This window comes from Lissotriton helveticus, chromosome 6 (assembly GCF_964261635.1).
Source record: "Lissotriton helveticus chromosome 6, aLisHel1.1, whole genome shotgun sequence".
NCBI lineage: Eukaryota > Metazoa > Chordata > Amphibia > Caudata > Salamandridae > Lissotriton > Lissotriton helveticus.
The window spans coordinates 602,522,942-602,541,534 of NC_136067.1; the positions used below are offsets into that span (position 1 = coordinate 602,522,942).

Consider the following 18,593-nt stretch of genomic DNA (forward strand, 5'->3'; position numbering starts at 1 on the left):
CGGATCCAATTACAATAGCTGGGGCCCAGACCCACCATTCGAAGCACTTCCAGTAGATATCGCCAATCTACCGTGTCGAATGCCTTGGCCAGATCTATGGACACCAGGACCTGGGGGTCCTGTCTATCGCGTACTTCATGCATAATATGGTTCAACCGACGGAGGTTCATCGCAGTGTTGCGACCGGGAATGAAGCCGCATTGATCCTGATGCACAAGATGCACCATGTGCGGTGCCAGACGATTCGCAAGCATTTTCGTGAGAAGTTTCGTGTCCGTGTTAATGAGAGTAATGGGCCGATACGCTGCCGGGTCGCAGCCGTCGCCTCCAGGTTTCAGAATCATGCACACCTCCCCCTGATTCATAGAGGGTGGGAGGGCGGCACTCTCCAGCGCCTCACCATAGACCTGCAGGAGCCGGGGGGCTAGGGCCTCCTCAAATGACTGATAAAATTCCGGGGGAAACCCATCCCCACCAGGGGTCTTGGCCCGCGGCAGACTGGCCAGCGCGACCTTGAGCTCATGCAGGGATAAGGGCACCTCCAACTCCTTCGCCGCCTCCTCCGATAAAGTCTGGAGGGGCAACCCCTGAAGGTAAGCCTGAGAACCGGACTCCGTAACCGAGGGGTCTGCAGCATATACTGCCCGTAGATGGGCCCGTAGAACCCCCAGGATACCCGCCTCAGAATGTACAAGGTTCCCCGCGGGGTTGCGCAGAGCAGCTATTCGTTCCGGGGCAAATTCCCTCCTAAGAATCCAGGCCAGGAGTCTCCCAGCCTTATCCCCTTCGCGATGGAGTCGCTGACGATACTGGCCCAGAGTGTACTTATCAAGCCTAGTTAGTATGTCCTGGACCTCCTCCCTGGCCGACCTCTCCGACTCCAAATCCGGGTCGTCGGGGTCCGAAAGAGCCTGACAGTTTCGTCGGCGGTCTTCCGCTTTATCCAGGTCATGGAGCAACTGCTTCCGGACGCCATAGGTCAGGCCATGCACGTACCTCGCACCACCGCTTTCATGGCATCCCATTTGACCGCATAGGACAAGACAGCCCCGTCCCAGTTCAACTCCAAATAATCAGTAAGAGCTGTCTCCACATGGGCTTTACCCACCGGGTCTTGTAACAGGTCCCCGGGCATCCTCCAAGTCCGAGGATGAGATGGCCGGGCAAGCCACTGGACCACGCACGTCACCGGGGAATGGTCTGACAAAAAGCGGGCCTGGTGGGTGACCGTCAGGGAAAGGGATGCATCCCTATTTGCAGCAAGGACCCTGTCTAGTCTGCTATGTGTATTATGTGTCGGAGAGTAGCAGGTATACAATTTTTGTGAGGGATGGTGCTGTCGCCATACGTCAACAAGCCCCAGATTATCCATCACTACCCGAAGGTTCACCGTCATGCGCGGTTTCGTGCCGGCCCTGGGGGGATGCCTATCCAACTCTGAGTCCAACACACAGTTAAAGTCCCCAAACCAAAGGAGGGGGGCATCTAGCTCCAAAACCAGGACATCCTGGAGCCGGGAGAAGAAGTCAGGGTCATCAACATTGGGCGCATATGAATTCAAGATCGAGAAATCTCTTCCATCTAGTTTCACCCGCAGTAGTAGTTACCTACCCTCTATATCAGCCTCCACATATTGGACCGCAAAGGGTACCCTGGGGGCCACCCAGATCAAGACCCCCCTAGCATAGGTAGAGAAGGAGGAGTGAAACATCTGACCCCTCCACTTTTTAGCCAATGCATAGATGCATGAATGACTGCGTCACTGTTTGTATGTGTTGAAATCAGTATGTGTGCAGGACTGTATGGGTGGATGAGTGTGTGTATGGGTGTGTTAGTGAGTGAATGACTGTCCCAAGAGTGTCTTTATAAGTAACTACATATATTTTAAACTAGTATACCTGAGTATTAGTGTATATAAGTGAGTATATGTGAGAGTGGGAGATTGGAAGAGTTCCTGTATGAATAAGTATGTGTTTCTATAAGTGATTGAGTAAGTAGGTGTAAGTTTTTGTAGAAGTAAGTGTGCTGGTGTGTGTATAACTGTATATGCAAGTAAATGGATGTTTGATTCTTTATTAGCATGTGTGTGAGTAACTATGGACGAGTGGCTGTGTGTAAAAGGATGTATAGGTATATGTGTACATATGTTAAGTGAGTATATGTATGAATGACTGTATAGGACTGTTGGTGAATGAGTGGATGTGTATGTAGATCTTGGAATTACTGAATAGGTTGTTGTAACTGGCATTGGTATATCCATTGTTTTGAAAATGTTAGTTTCTATTTTTGAGTGTGTGTATCAAAGGTTATATTAGAGTGAGAGGAGGTCTGCCACTCTATCACAAGGATGATGTCATGAGTGATGTCATTTGAGATGTCATGAGTGATGTCATGAGTGATGTCATGAGTGATGTCACTGACCATGTCATGAGTGATGTAATATGTGACATCATCAGCAGTGCATTGCGGGCGTGTGAGTTATAGTTAGCTGAACTAACTATAACGGGGGAATTTCAATGGTTTTGCATGAGTGATATGGCCAGCTAACTATAACGCCCCTGAAAACTATGTTTTTTTCAGTGAATTTCCAAGGCTTTTTAAATGCTAATTCCTAACTATAACGTGCCTGAAATCTATGTTTTTTTTCAGTGAATTTCAAAGGTTGTTAATGCTAATTTCTAACTTTAACGTAACTCATACCTAGTTTCTAACTATGCCTACAGAGGTAGGACATGTGAAGAAAGATGAAAAAACGCACATAAAGAAAAAAAGAAATGCAGAAAGAAACAACAGAAGTTCTCAAAGCGAAGAAAAGTGCAGGAAGAATCAAGACATGTGCACAAAGAACCAACAGAGGAGCAGAAAGAGGCCTGGTAGCAAAACCATACTGTGCCCACAACTTTATCAGACGTGTACTGGTGTTAACTGACTCTGACTAACCAGGCCTAGAGCCAGTGGTATGCTAAAAGACACTTTTGAATACAGTGAAAACACCTACATACACAAGTGAACACTATGCGTTGGTGTACACCTGTGATTAGCATGACTTCCTCTGTAAACCCCTAGTACATAATAGGGCAGGGGGGTTGAAACTACCTCTTAAAATGTGCCACGGGGTGCGTTTGCACACTGATGGAGGGAGGGGGAGAGCCTGAGGTGACGTGTGCAAACGCGCCCTGGGGGCGTTTTAAGTTGGGGGATAAAGTCCCCTTGAATCCTGAGGGTTCCTAGGGTCCAAGTAGCCCACTAGGTACCTCCAGTAAGCGCCACAAAGCTGCGTTGCAGAAAGATGTAAAAAGGGGCACCACCCAGACTACCTCTCTGCAACACAGCGCAGTGGCGCTTACTGGAAGCACCTGGTGGGCTAGTTGGCCCCCAGGGTCCCTCAGTATTGAAGGGGAAATATTTCCCCAACTTAAAACGGGCCACAAGCCGTGTTTGCACACGTCACCTCAGGCCCCGCCCCCTCCCTTCACCACTGTGTAAATGCGGCATGTGGCCGTTTCAAGTTGGGAGATTAAAGTCCCCTTGAATCCTGAGGATCCCTAGGGTTAAACTAGCCCACTAGGTACCTCCAGTAAGCACCACATAGCTGCATTGCAGAGAGGTGTAAAAAGGGGCACGACCTAAACCACCTCTCTGCAACTCAGCGCAGTGGCGCTTACTGGAAGCACCTGGTGGGCTAGTTGGCCTCTAGGGGCCCTCAGGATTGAAGGGGAGTTATTTCCCCCAACTTAAAACGCGCCATAGGGCGTGTTTGCACACGTCACCTGAGGCCCCGTCTCCTCCCTTCCCCCTGTGTAAACACGCCTTGTGGCCGTTTTAAGTTGGGAGAATAAGTCCTCTTGAATCCTGAGGGTCCCAAGGGGCAAATTAGCCCACTAGGTACCTCCAGTAAGCGCCATTGCAGAGAGGTGTAAAAAGGGGCACAGCCTGCACCACCTCTCTGCAACGCAGCGGCGCTTACTGGAAGCACCTGGTGGGCTAGTTGGCCCCAAGGGACCCTCAGGATTGAAGGGAAATTATTTCCCCAACTTAAAACGCGCCACAGGGCGTGTTTGCACGTCACCTCAGGTCCCGGCAACTCCCTTCACCACTGTGTAAAAACGCCCTGTGGTCATTCTAAGTTGAGAGATTAAGTTCCCTTGAATCCTAAGGGTCACTAGGCTCAAACTAGCCCACTAGGTACCTCCAGTAAGCCACACAGAGCTGTGTTGCAGAGAGCTTAAAAAATGGGCGTGACCTTTGAAAACCTGTCTGCAACGCAACTCCCTGGCGCATACTGGAGATACCTGTTGGGCTAGTTGGCCCTCTAGGATGTAAGGCTTGCCCCCTGTAACAGCCTGTTATTGACCTGCTTATTTCATTACTTGCTGTGTACCACCTGTCTGTGATTATTGTGACTGTAACTGTTCGGTATTCTTATATGATATCGTTACTGGAGCTGTATTCTCCCTCTCTTCTTGTTGTGTATCACTTGTATGTGATTTTTGTGACTATAACTGTTTGGCATTCTTTACTGGAGTAGTACTCTACGTTTCATCCTTTTGTAAAGCGCTCCGATATCCCTCGGGATCTGGTTCGCGCTATATAAAACTTTGGAAAATAAAATAAAATAAAAAAAATAAAAAATTGTATGATAACATCAACCTGCGCTGGGTGCACATTACATCCCTTTCCACTTTCAAAACAAAGATATAAAGACAAATAAAAAGATAAACACATGCAGGCCTTTAGCAGGATCAAAGTATCACATGGGATGGGCAGGCCTTGGATTCCTGTAGGCATCATGCATAGTCCTCTGGCTTTGGGTAAAAGATATGCCTCCCATTGCATTCTCCTGTGACAGACATCAGAGAGCTTGGTATTCTGACCTCTTGGAAGTCAGTAGCTTTTGTTATCTTCACGGCATCTGCACGGTCATCACCTTTTTCACTGTATGCATTTCTCTCCCTCCTCCTCCGATTCTTTCAAACCTCTCACTCTCACCATTTTTGTAATTCTTTTAACCAGGAATACATTCTGGGTGACAGTCTCAGAACTTCGCTGTACCGTAATCGTTGTTATCTTTATTCTACTCACCACCCTCTCTGACCATTTATATTGCAGTCTAAACTTGCTGCCTTGGGGTCTGTCCTTAATTAACACATGATCTCCATTATGAATACCAGCCCCCATGGAATTCTACTTCTACTTTTGCCTCTGTAAGCTGTGTTTAAGGCCAGTTGGGATAGAACCCATCCTGATGCATTTGGGATAGTCTCTCTGGGGGCTTTTTTGACCATGATCTGGCAGAAGTGTTTGTTGGTGCATTGGGAGTGCTCTCGTATGCTGGCAAGAAATTCTGAGTTTCCATTCAATGTTTTCACCCCTCTCCACTGCAATGCCCATTTTCTCATTCAAAGTGCACATGAGGCATTTAACCTCTCCATTTGGCTGTGTCCAATGAGGTGTTATTTTATGATGGTGGATACCAAACGCCTGCAGTTATTTGCTGTAATCTTGGCCAGAGAAAGGTGGTTCATTATCAGTCTTGAATTGGGTTGAAGTAAGTCTATTACAATTTTTTTTCCTTGTTTAGGTTTTATTTTGTCAAACATAGTAAACTCCACTGTTTCAACTACAGGGTATTTTAAGCAGTTGTCCATGAGAACAAGCAACCGCTGTCCACCCGGCAGGCTGCAGAGATCTGCACTCTTGCTTTGTTCCGTCTGGGCACCTTTTGTCATGATGGTTGCTGGAGTGTTGTGAAACTGCTGCTTGCAGTGGAATGCATGATAAGATTGCTGATTTGGTGAGCCTGCCCATTTGGAGAAACCACACTTCCTCTAGCATGCAGGATTTTTTTCTTTGCTATCCCCTGATGTCCATGGTTGACTGGGAATATGGAGCAGTTCTGAAGGCCTAAGGGAACAGTGATTTTGCTCCCTCTCAGGAGGGTTAGGAGGGTGGCGTTTTCTGAAAAGCTTAATTTGTTTCTTAATTTCCACAGCTCCGACAGTTTATGTTGGGTGCCTTAATCTCTTGCCTTGTCAGAAAAGAAATGTCTTACACTTCTTCTCCAACAGGGCTGCCTTTATCAGTTTTAAACACACATTTGCGGCACAATTAATTTAATCGAGGGAGAGGACTCTTGGGCAAGCAGTCTGTGATTTGAGGTGTATATGCTCTTTAGTTGATTTCCCCACCTTAGAGTGTCTTGAAAATTATTCACCAAATTAGCCAGAAATAAATGAAAAAGAAATCTGATTACAGGTAAAAGAAAATCATAATTTTGATCGAAGTTGGATTGAATAACTAAATTCAATTGAGCCTTTCACAGAAATATTTCTAGCTTAAATTATTGTTAGCATACACAAGAGCCAACATAATTATAAGAAAACATCATTAGTGACAAGTTGACCACTACAAATGTATAACACTGAAACAACGCAATGGCAAAACATATATATGCAGTGCAATTAGTGATAATTCATGACAAAAGAAATGTTTGGATTAGCTTAAAATTCAGACAGTACAGGGAAGTTTAGCAAACTGTCCATGTAAATACCACCTCAGTTGTATGTGTACTAGTTGAGTCTTTTCTATATGCAAAGAAAGTACACCATTACTTTCAACAGTTTTTACAGTTTTTGACTTGACTTAATCCAAAAAAGAAAAAGAAAGGGCAGAGAAAGTCCTTATGCAGAACTGAAGAAGTATTACTCCTTAGTTAAATAGGCTTTACATAGGACATTGTCTGGTGTCCCGGTTTTCCCTTTTACCAGTTTTATTGATGCGTTTTAACCCTCTGTGCTTCTGGTTTCTCCACAGGACAAAGGAGCAGGTACTGGTGATATGGAAATGGAATTACCATTTGGATAACAGTGGGGCCACCCAAGTGCTGATTTTGAGTGTAAAAGGGAGAGGAAATGTCCTTCTTTCCCTTGGACGTGATCTACAGCCTGCAAATGATTATAAAGAGAGGGATTAAGAGTAAGTGACAAGTTTGTTTAAGTAGACAACCACCAGACCTGAAAATGGGGTGGGCAAAGGGGGTCTTACCATTTACTTGTCATGGATAACAATGGACACACTCAACTGGGCAAAGTGAGTTTGACATGTCTAACTATCTGTTATATAGTAAACGACAATCCCATCAACAAGAGGCAGTGCTAAGGGAGGCTTAATGTAGGTACTTGTAACTGTGAAATTATTTCCCAAAAATTATAATTTTGGAGTTAGCTATTGTTTATAATGATTATAACTTTGATATTTTTGCTTTGTAATATTAGTTTTCCCTGGGTACAAAAATGTGGCCTTGCTAGGTGTTTGTATGCTAATATTTTCTAAATTATAAACAAGAGTAAGAAAAAACGGTCCAGAAAAGTACCTTAGCATACCCTTGGGTTTTCACTTATTAGGAAGAAATCCCTCACCCACCATAGTTGGCAGCCCTGTTTACAGAAAATGATGGAGCAAGTGAAAACAGAAGCAATCATGTGAAGTGCCCTCAGACAAAGAAAAAAGATTTTCTGAAAGCATTTGCCACAGGTAATGGGGACGGAACAACTCACGAAAAGGAAAATAGGAAAGATTGCCCACTTGGAAGAAAGGCTTTGTAAAAGACACTTGAAGAAGCAAATGAAAAGCAATGGGTGGGCCATAAGCCCACAAAGAATATACAACATATCTCAGGAGCCAGCGCAAGTGATGTCTAGGTGAGACCTAAAAAGGAAGTAAGCAACAAAAAGGCAGAATAGGCTCATTCCGTCTTCTAACATGTAGTAAAAATAATCCTCCTTCTAGCAACGTTGAAGCAGAGGCTTGTGTTTGGGCTCTATGTAAAAATGGTCTGAAGAAATGTGGAAGTGTGCTTTCAGCAGTAACTCAACTCATCCACTACAAACAAAACTGAATGAGACGAGAGTGGAGGTTTCTGCCTGTCTATAATGAGTATGTTCATGTGATGAAAATCTAAGGAAGCTTAATGAGACAGGACTAAGCTTAGGGAAAGCATGCCAAGGTGCTGATATGGCTTCGTTTGCTGCTTGTTTCAGTTATGTGTATGTGCCTGGCCCCTTCACTAATAGCATAGGTACTGTGCTTGTCAAAGATTGTAACTAGTGAACGCCCCCATCCTTCCTGCTCCATGCCTTACCTCCATCCTTGACACATTTACCCTGTGACGATTTTACCAAACAGGCAAGATTTTACAGGCATTGGACAATCCTAAAGAAGAAATGTTTTTACATCCCAGGTAACTGGTAAAGTACAAACTAAGGATCCCAATAACACCATTTCGAGAATAAAATATTTGTTGATTCTTAAGTATCTAATTTCAAAAACAAGTGGTGCCACTGAGAGAGAAGAATCTTTGCTTCATTTCTCAGCTTTGGGTGCACAAGATGCAGGTGCACCCCCTACCAACTGATGATTGCCACATATTCCCTGCTTTTTCACCCAGCACGTTCACGGTCCTACCCACCTCCGGGGCCATATCCTCGATCAGATATGGACACTAAATATCCCGATTTCCGCTCCAACTATTTCGCCTTGTCCATGGTCTGATCACTCCCCGCTCGCTTTCTCCTTGAATTTGAGCAAAAAAAAATGCCTTCTTTCCCCAAAAACATCTGGGCAAGGAACTGGAATCGAGTAGACATTCCATCCTTGTGAAACTCGTTAACTGCCACCTGACCGGATCTATCGGGCTCGGCTCCTCATTTCCAGGTCACCACCCTAGATCGCTGGCTTACCAAAGCCTGCGACCTAGTGGCCCCTCTGAAGTGGATTACCATCAACCGCACCCACAATGCCAACAAGTGGTTCAGTCCTGGCCTTAAAGCCAAGAAACTGGAGTTACGACAGGCTGAACGAGCTTGGAGAATAGCATATTGCTCGACCCGGAGGCAACACTATATTACTATTCTTAGTGAATATAAACAAGCCATCTTGGCAGCTAAGACAGAATATTTCTCGGGCGTATTCTAGCTGCGGAAAGCCAGCCACATGAGATTTTTGCCATCGTCTACGAGCTTGCATCATCGGACAGAACTCTGCCCAAGATTCCCCCCTCTCAGGCCCTATGCGACTCGCTTAACGAGTTTTTCATTGAAAAAATAGTTTGTATTAAAGCCAATATTCCTTCCCCTTCGCCTACTTTCACTCACCTCCAACCACCTGGTAATAATTTGTCCCTTACCTTCATTCCTGCACTGACTAGAGAATCCCTGCCCCCCTTACTTAGGCGTGTCAAGTCTGGCTCCCCAGCTGACATCTGCCCGGCACGCATTCTCCGTCAGATTTTTTCTGATTGTCCATCTCCTGTCCTCACCCTCCTGAATGATTCCCTCATGCATGGCTCCGTCCCTGCCCCTTTCAAGACCGCTATAATTTTCCCTATACTAAAAAGCCCGGGGCGGACCCTGCTTCCCCGGCAAACTATCGCCCTATATCCCTTCCCCCTTATCTGGGAAAGGTAGCTGAGTCCCATGTCACCCAGGCGCTCAGCTCCTTCATAGAGGACAGTAACTACCTCGCACCCTGCCAGGCGGGCTTTCGCCCCCGCCATTCCACTGAGAAGGTGGTTATTTCGGTCATGGACCAACTCAGGGAGGGGCTCGATACCAACACCCTCAGGCCCTAGTCCTCCTGGATTTGTCCGCCGCTTTCGACACGGTGGACCATTCCATTCTCCTGTCCCGTGTCAAGGCAGCGGGCATAGGGGGACAGTTATTGGCCTGGATAGACTCCTTCCTGTCTGACCGTACCCAGGCTGTCCATCTGGCCGAAATCTCTGCCCTGCCTCGCAGGGTGCAATGCGGCGTCCCTCAGGGATCCTCTCTTTCTCCCCTCTTATTTAACCTTTACATTTTCCCTCTTATTTTTGCACTGCAACAAATGGAGGTCACAGTTTACAACTATGCTGATGACCTCCAACTTATTTTTAATTTCTCCTCCCCTTCATTAGGTATCACTAGCTTCCAGTCCGTCATGCTGTTTATCTGGGATTGGATGAATGCGAACCACCTTAAACTCAACCCGGATAAAACAGAGCTGGTTTTGACTGGCGGTAGTGGTAACCCTTGGTCTCCCTCATTTTGGCCCCCCTCTCTTGGTCTACCTCCCACTCCTTCTCATTCAGTTAAGACCCTTGGTATCACACTTAATCATCATCTGACACTTCACTCCCACATTAGTTCCGTTGTTTCCTCTTGTTTCTTTACCCTGCGTATTATTAGGAAAATATCCCGTATTTTTTCTCCCTCTGCACTCAAACTGATCCTAATGGCCATGGTCCTATCTAAAATCGACTATGGAAACATTATTTACAAGGGTGTCCCCGCCTATGCACTCCATCGCCTTCAGCTGGTGCAGAACCAGGCAGCTCGCCTGGTATATGGCCTATCTAAATCTCACCACTCCTCTCCCCTTCTCATTGCTCTTCATTGGCTTCCTATTAAACAACGGGCCCTTTTCAAACTTGGATGCCTTACTTTTCAAGCACGGGCGGGCTCGGCTCCTGCCTTTATTAACTCTGCCATCACTAACTACTGCCCTCCTAGAGATCTACGCTCATCCACTAAATCCCTACTAGTTATTCCCCGCTTCAAGAAACAAAGATCGGGAGGCCAGAAATTCTCGGTCCTTGCTCCCACTTTTTGGAACACTCTCCCGCCCCCTGTTAGACTTTCTCCCTCCTATATGGAGTTTCGCAAGACCCTCAAAACTTTTCTGTTCCAGCAAGCCTTCAGTTCCTAGCCCACTGTGTCCTCCCTACTCAGTATTCCCCCCAGCGCCAAGAAACTGCATAGTGTACGTGCGCTCTACAAATCCCTAAAAATTCAAATTTGTACATTTTATCAATCACATTTTATCAATGTGTAGCTAGGAGATTACAGCTTTGTTATACAACAGAGACATTTTGTTTAAAAGATCTCCAAAGGGATTTAAATAGATAATTTTCACCAAACAAAATGCAATATAAAAATCAGCATGTCAAATACAAAAAAAAGAATGAGGCACAAACTTACGTAATAGTTACGATATTATGTACATCTAGATCCTTTTCAAGAATAATTCTTTATAAAGAGCATAATGCTACTGGGTGCTTCAGAAATTTAGGATGAACTTTAAACAATAAACATAACAATATGTCGATAAACAGTTACCTTTGCAGGAGCTTCTGCTATTCCGAGTCCTAATTTTTCTGATATTACAAAAGCAGTTGCTACCCAAGTTGTGATCGTATCAGGAACAGTCACTACCAGTGATGCATCTGTTTCACGGCTACAAAAAGGGACAAATGACACAGAATGGACATTTTACATCATAGTAATATCAAAATGTATTAAGACAGTACCCATCATTTTTCTACATTTATTGTGTACTCATGTAGACACTTGCTCATCACTTACATTTTTGGAAAAGAGGTTCCTTCAATCTGAATTGTTCAAGTGTCTTGTTGCACACTGATTAACAATACATCATTTCTTAACCAATGTGGCAAAACGTCCTGAATTTGTTAAAAAACGCAGAGCTGAATCTTATGTTTTGCTATCTTCTCACTATACCCTGCAGCAGCATGTACTACAATTTCCAAGATAGCCATGAAAGAACAATAACCAACAAGCAATGGCAAATCCAATAGGTCTTGGATCGTCAGCCCTTCTTGTACTTTTTGTCATGCCTTGTTTTGTAAAACTTTGTTTGGGAAGCTACTGGGAGTTTGTCAACCTAAAGAAATAATGACTTAAGACAAAAATGTTTTTGGGTCTCAAAAAAACATACATTACCAAAGTACTTCCTGGCGAGTACTACTTTGTGTGTGAATGTGGAAGGGTAGCATACTGTAACTCATAGTGAAGTCAGCCAATGGCTTAAGTTGGGTGACGTGTTGCCCTTTGATGCACACTCAAGTGGGTAGGAGAAAAATGTGAATGACCCATCCACAGAAAAAAATGGATGAAGTGTGGCTGAAAACCCCTATATGTAACTATGGACCTATCTTTAGTAAAATCAAAAGGTCTTGGCTAACACAGACCTAAAAAATTGCATTGTTTAGCCATTGGCTGCCAGCCTAATGCTTTTGAGAAAGAAAGAAGGTAAGAAAGAAGAAGGAAGGAAGAAGGTAAGAAAGAAAGAAAGAAGGTAGGAAAGGAAGAATGGAAGAAAGGAAGAAAGGAAGAAAGGAAGAAAGCAAAACGAAAGAAAGAAGGCAAGGAGGAAGGCAAGAGATAAAGTAAAAAAAGACAAGAAAGAAGGAAAGAAAGACAAGAAAGAAGGAAAGAATAAACGTAAGAAAGAAAGAAGGATAGGTAGATCGAAGGAAGAAAAAAAATAAAGAATAAAGGATAGAAAGAAAACAGGAAAGAAGGAGAAAAAATAAAGAAAGGGAAAGAAAGACAAAAAAAGAAAAAGAAAGTGAGAAAGAGGCAAAGTAAAAAAAGAAAAAGAATAGAAAATAGAAACAGAGAGAAGATAAGGAAGAAAAAAGGGAGGAGGGATGGAAGGGGATAAGGAACTAAGAAGTTAAAGTGAGAAAGGAGAAATACAAGTAAGAAAGAAGAAAGGAGTGAAAGTAAAAATGAAAGAAGGAAAGAAGGAATGAAAGAGAAAAGGAAATCAAGATAGAAGAAAAAAATTAAGGAAAAAAGGAATGAAAAATGAAAAAGAAAGGAAAATGGAAATGAATATGGATAGAAGGAAGGAAAGAAAAATGAAACAAAGCAAGAAAGAAGGAAACAAAGAACAAAGAAAAAGAAACAAGGAAAAAGAAACAGAAAAAGAAACAAAGAAATGCAAGACTGAAATAAACAAAAGTGGTACAAGCGATGTAAATGAAACATGCTAAAGGCTGGTTTTCTTACTGGGCATAATATAGTAAAGAACTACGGGTGAAATTGATTGCAGGATAAACATATTCTGAAGAATTGTCTTCACATATATAATATTGAAGCTTTCGATAAGTTAATTTAAAACAGTTTCAAGTGAACATAAACTTTTATGTGGTTAAATACCAACAGTCACATAAAGGACACTCCAAAAATAATTTTAAAAAGCATTTGCAGGAGAGAGGAGCTGATGAATTGCGAAGTAGTGTCCTGCTGTCACATAAGACTCCAAACACAAAGGGAACATCAAGGTAATACATTAAAAACAAAAACACTGCCACAGAAGGAAACTAGCTTGTGTGTGGATGTGCTCCTTGTGAAAGAGCAAAAGGCAGTCACTCAAAGTGAAGTTATCCAGTGACTGAAATGGGCTGACCCCCTGCTCCGTACAGTATGGTGTAGCGGGTGGAAAGAAAACGTGCATGACACAGCAACAGACCAATGGATACAGAAAGCAGACTGAAAGCCCCTTTAAATAAGTATAATATATATATATTTTTTTAATCGAAAGGACTTTAACAACGAAAGATATAAAGAACATGTTGGGTAAAAATTATTAATTGCCAGTAAATAAAGCTCATAAAAAGTTTCCTCCAGGGTCAGCCAGTGCTTTTTTTCATTTATGAATTTGGAAAGTCATAAATCGTTAAATGAAGAACTGTGTATCAAAAACATTGAGATGAAAAAATAATAAGTATTCCAGGACCACACCATTGTTTTATTACCTTTCAGGCACTAAAGATGATATAAAAGATGCTGAAATTACAGACAATTTTGAGACTAAACAATATGTACACATATCCTGAGGAGGAATAATATTGAGAGAGCGCCATGTTACTTTAAGAATTGTAGGGGTGCATTATAATCGTGGGTAGTCAGCACCCGCATATTCAGAGGAAATACTAATATGTGTTATAGAAATATAACAGTAGGTTGGGAATTAGTGCAATGTGTAAAAGTATATTCATAATGTTGCAGATTAATGTAGAGCCTCAATAGGAGAGTCATGCTTTGTATACCGTAGAAATGCTATTACACATGTGTATTGTAGGATTGGTAAACGTGCCATAATAAGAGTTGCACGTGTAGGAGACAAAATGCAATGCTTTAACATGGAAAGGAGCTTATTTTTAGAATTGAAATGAATGTTGCTTTTGCAATGGGACAGAGCATTGCTTATAATGTAGAACCATTTAGAAATGCATTTAAACGTGTAAAGGCCTGGGACATAGGGAAGCCAGTAGAGGCCTAAATGTGATTTCTTTAGTTAGCTTTGGTTATCCTTGTGAAATAATTTCTTGCTGGGAAGGGTGCTGTTCTCAGAGAATATTGAATTGTAACTTTGAACAAGCATAAGATTGCACCTCACGTATTTCAGTTGCAGGTGCAAGGCCACGGACCTCATTAGGTAGAATGATCCATTGTTTAGAAGTTAGGTCGGTAGGAGTGCGGACGAGTAACTGCCAGAGGAATGTCAATCAGCAACATTTGGCAGAGAAGGTGCCTGGGATCCAAGGACACCTCAACGGACGCTGGATGGAAGAATGCCATGCTGGAAAAATCCAAGAACCGATACCTGCCCAGAGGGGTGTGCCTTGGGGTGTACCTACGATTTCGGGAGTTTTGTATTAGGGACAGTACCCAAGGATGGAGAGCAGGTTTTGTTAGGAGGTTGCCAGAGCAGGATGTAGGCAATCCTAGACAGCATTTGAGGGAACTTAGGGCAGAGTGGGGTGTAGGAAGGAGCATCTTAAAACGAGCTCAGTGGTTTAGGCTGATTACCTAAGAAAAGTGAATGTACTTCTTTGGAAGTCTTCACTGCTGACACCTTTACTCCTGCCTGAAGGGAATTGTTAATTAGGGATGTCACCTTAGAGTTAGTGTAGGGACATACTAACCATTTTCTTTTTCCTTCGGTAAATGCAGTCCAGACATCAAGTAGGAACTGTTATTGGATGCCTAATGATTCTTGAACTGACTTTGCTTTTTATTCTGAGTCGTCTGAGACTCCTTCGGAGGATTATGTTTGTATTAGTGCCAGTTTATTTCTTGAACCTCTTGCTGAGGTGTTTGTATGTCCAATTATTTTTGGCTTTGTAATAAATTCCTAAACTTTTGTTCGTAGTGAGTGGTTCTTTAAATTTGATTTGATTGCTGATTTACAAAGCAGTTTTAGCTATGAATTTGGAAACCTCCCCTCTACACTTCTTAGCAGACAAAAAGGTCCAGTCGACCTGTCCAGGGATTCTGAAGAATTGATAAGGAAAAAAATCTAGATGAGAATCCCAGCTCCTTCAGTATCTGTGCCTGAGTGTCTTTAAAAAATTCAGGGCTCTCCATCAAGTACGTTCAGAAAATATGCAATTATGTGTGGACTGACATCACTAATAATTTGTGTTAAAACATATACATAACAAACAAAGCAGGGGGAGCCTTGGAGTTTCCAGGCCAATGAGCAACTCAAAGTCAAGCCTTTTTACGATTTCATCACTTACTTGGCACACAGGTTTCGGAAAGATGAGGGCAACAAATAATATATTTTCTTAATTAAAAGAAACATTTGGGACAAGAGCAACTATAAAGAGCTGCTGTGCGGCTCTCATACTCCATGAAACAATGTACTGCACACAACTTGTTAACTTGGTAATTGACTTACCAAGACTTTATTTTCACTTTTCTAGAATTCTTAAAGGACGCTACTGATAGACGGAGTACCCTACCTGTAATACCCATAACTCTTACTTACCATAATTCTCACATTCAAAACTTGTTGAAAGGAAACACAGCTTTCCAGAAAGTAGATTGAGAAGAATATTAACAATATTAGGTGCGGCCATTAAAGAAATTGAAGACTATGGTAACGTCAAAGGATGATATTTTTTGACAAATGTCCCCTGTTGCACTGGGTTCTGCCCCAGTAGTAAACCCAGATTTCTTGCTTTTCTGATCACCCAGTTTTTGGACATTATGCTGTGGGTGAGCCCACTACCAGTGTCTCAAACATGGTAGCATTTGGTAAACAGAATGCACGTGTTTACCACCAATGTCCGCCCTTTAATGTAAGGCCACTGCAATGCAGCAAGGGTAAAGGGCACTTGGCTGCTTGCACGGGATTACGTGTGCACATGTGTGTGCGGGCAGCACATGTGAGACTACAGTTGTGCACACCCAGGAAACAAAGCACAGGTAGCCTGGCTCAATGGGGACTGTGCAGGGTTAGGTATTCACCTGGGATAAGTTTCATGAGGTGAGTGTACACTATTAGAACAAGTCTGTGTGCTTCACCGTTCAACTATAATGACAATTTTTTACACACATAGGGAGGGAACTACCTTAGAATTGTATATTCCTGGCTCAGTTCAGAATCAGAGCCCAGGCCTTGTGTCACCCTGCTGTGCCCAGTAATTGTAGATTCTCCAGCAGCAGGAACCAAGGCTGCTTCCATACAAAAGGAGCACCTCTTGCACAAGGGGGAAGACTTTTTCTTGCCTGCAAATTTTCTACCTGCCTCGCTTCTGGATCCTGGGACTGCCCTGAAGACCCGGAAGGAGGAACCCCTCACCCCCCACTGAGGAATCGAGACTCTGTCCCGTTGACCCCAGGACCAGTGAGGCTGGCCCTTTAATCCCCCTGAGGAACAGTTGGGTGAAGCCTTGTAGTTTTCTGGGCCGACCAACAAAGCCACAAAAGGAGAACTGGTGCCGGGAGGACCCGCATTTTGAAAGACTGCACAACTCTGGAGGGGAGAAGGTTTGTTGCAACTGCCCCTGGTAGATACAGCTCGCCAACAGGAGTAAACAAGCCAGGTATCAGACAAATTGGTTCAATTGGACTCAAGTTATGTCCATTTAAAGTTGGCAACCTTTTCCCTTTCCTCGCACAGAGCGGGTGTGGCTCCACCACCATTTGATCAGATTCCCCAGTGGTGGACCAGTGTCCTGGGGACAATGCAAGAATGTTGCCTTGGCCACATTTGAGGAGAGGGCATGCATACGGCACCCTCCACTTTGTCTCCAACTTGCCCTGTGACCCGAACCCCCTGTGCGGATTTATGCATAAGGGGGCCAGGACCCCACCCCTGGACTCCCATGTGTTCCCTGGTGCAAGGAGGCACTGTTGTGCTTCCCTGAGATTCTGAAGATTGGCGGGGCGCCGTCGCGCTTCCCTCCACTGAAGGCCTGAGGGGCCGATGACTTCATCCTAGGATGGGGAAGTGCCGCCAAACCCCTCACTTGGGCCACTCTCCTAGTGTCTGATGGGAGTGGGAGGCGACGACAGAAGAGTACGCATCTGTCCGCTGGAGAAGGCAGACCCCAGGAAAGGCTGCCAGCTTCACTGCAGCACATGACAGTGCTTCAGGCATTGGAACCTGCTCTGAGCAGCCGGTGGTGGGCTCTCTGCACTGTCCCCCATTTTTGGTAATATCTGAGTGCCTGAGTGGGACTAGCCCCCCATCAAACCCTGAAGAAGCATAGCGCATGTCTGCCTTCCCAAAGGAAAACCAAGGCAAAACCTCATTGCGGCTCTCCCCGGCACAGCAGCAAAAATGCAACTTTAATACTCACTCCACTAAGAAACTCTCCCCATAATACTTTGCAGGGCCTTTTATTAAAAAATGCAGGTTTGCTCATAATTCAGCCTGTGGTGGTCCTAGGATGATGATACCACCTCCAACTACTTCAGCACAATGTGGTCTGGCTTTGCAGGTCATCTTCTGGGTCCGCACTTTAAGTTGGGGAGGACCCTAAAATCATCACCCTTCCCACTGTGTAGTACATACTCTCTAGGGACTGATTGTATGGTTTCATTGCAATGTATTTGCCCATTATGTTGGTCGATTTCAATGCTCTCAGGGGTTGATCTAACCATTACAGTTTTTGCAAAGTATATAGAGAATAAATGCACAAACACAAAGGTTATTCCTGCTAAAGGTTTTTATTGGGGTTTCATGATAACTGCATATGTTTTAATAATCCATCATTATTGCAATTATGACAATGATTGCTACCAAAGTATTATCTTGTGACAGGTAATGACTGTTGAAACTCACTTGGTATATTGGGGTCTCCAGTGATTAAACAATGTCATCTATGGTAGCATTTAGTACTGTGTGTGTACTAAATGTACTTTTACTTTTTCTAAAGAAAAAGTTCTGACTGGACAGTCAGTTGAGTGTTATTATTGCATGTTAATTATTGGTGATTCCTAGCCCACAGTATCTCCCTTGAGTAGGACGCAGACAGCACTGCATCACTACCCTGTGAGAGTCAAGCGCTACAATGTGGTGTTTGGCTCCCACTGAGGACAATTGAAGAATTATTACTTGTGCCGGCCCCACAACTAATAAAACAATTTTCAATGTCCCCTCTGGAGTGTTTCATGACCTGCAAATATCTGACGTGATCATGGCCTTTGAAATGGCAGATATGGCCATATTAAATAAAGTACATGCTTTTTTTGCAGCAGTAAATACACTATGGACAGCTGAATGAAAACTGAGACTCATTGCCATGCCCACAAACATAGGGCTGATCTAGAATATTTTGTTGTTTTGGGGCCCAAACCTCTCTGTGGAGCAAACATGCCTTTCATGAAGCTTTGAAGGACTTCATGAGATACATGTAATATTCCAGGTCATGAGACTCAGGAATTATTTTAATAGAAATGGATGGTGCTCACAATAAGGATAGGCTAAGAGGAATGGAAATCGTGAAAGGA

The 18,593-nt window shown here is 43.7% G+C and overlaps 1 protein-coding gene across 1 annotated transcript in view; it reads right to left on the reverse strand.

Moving 5' to 3' along the window:
- LOC144762794 (CD109 antigen-like) overlaps positions 1-18,593 on the reverse strand; it is a 771,981-nt gene that overhangs the window by 293,262 nt on the left and 460,126 nt on the right. The window contains exon 19 of the mRNA XM_078648064.1: positions 11,154-11,271. Within this exon, the coding sequence (XP_078504190.1) occupies positions 11,154-11,271 (118 nt within the window). The remainder of the gene's footprint in view (positions 1-11,153; positions 11,272-18,593) is intronic.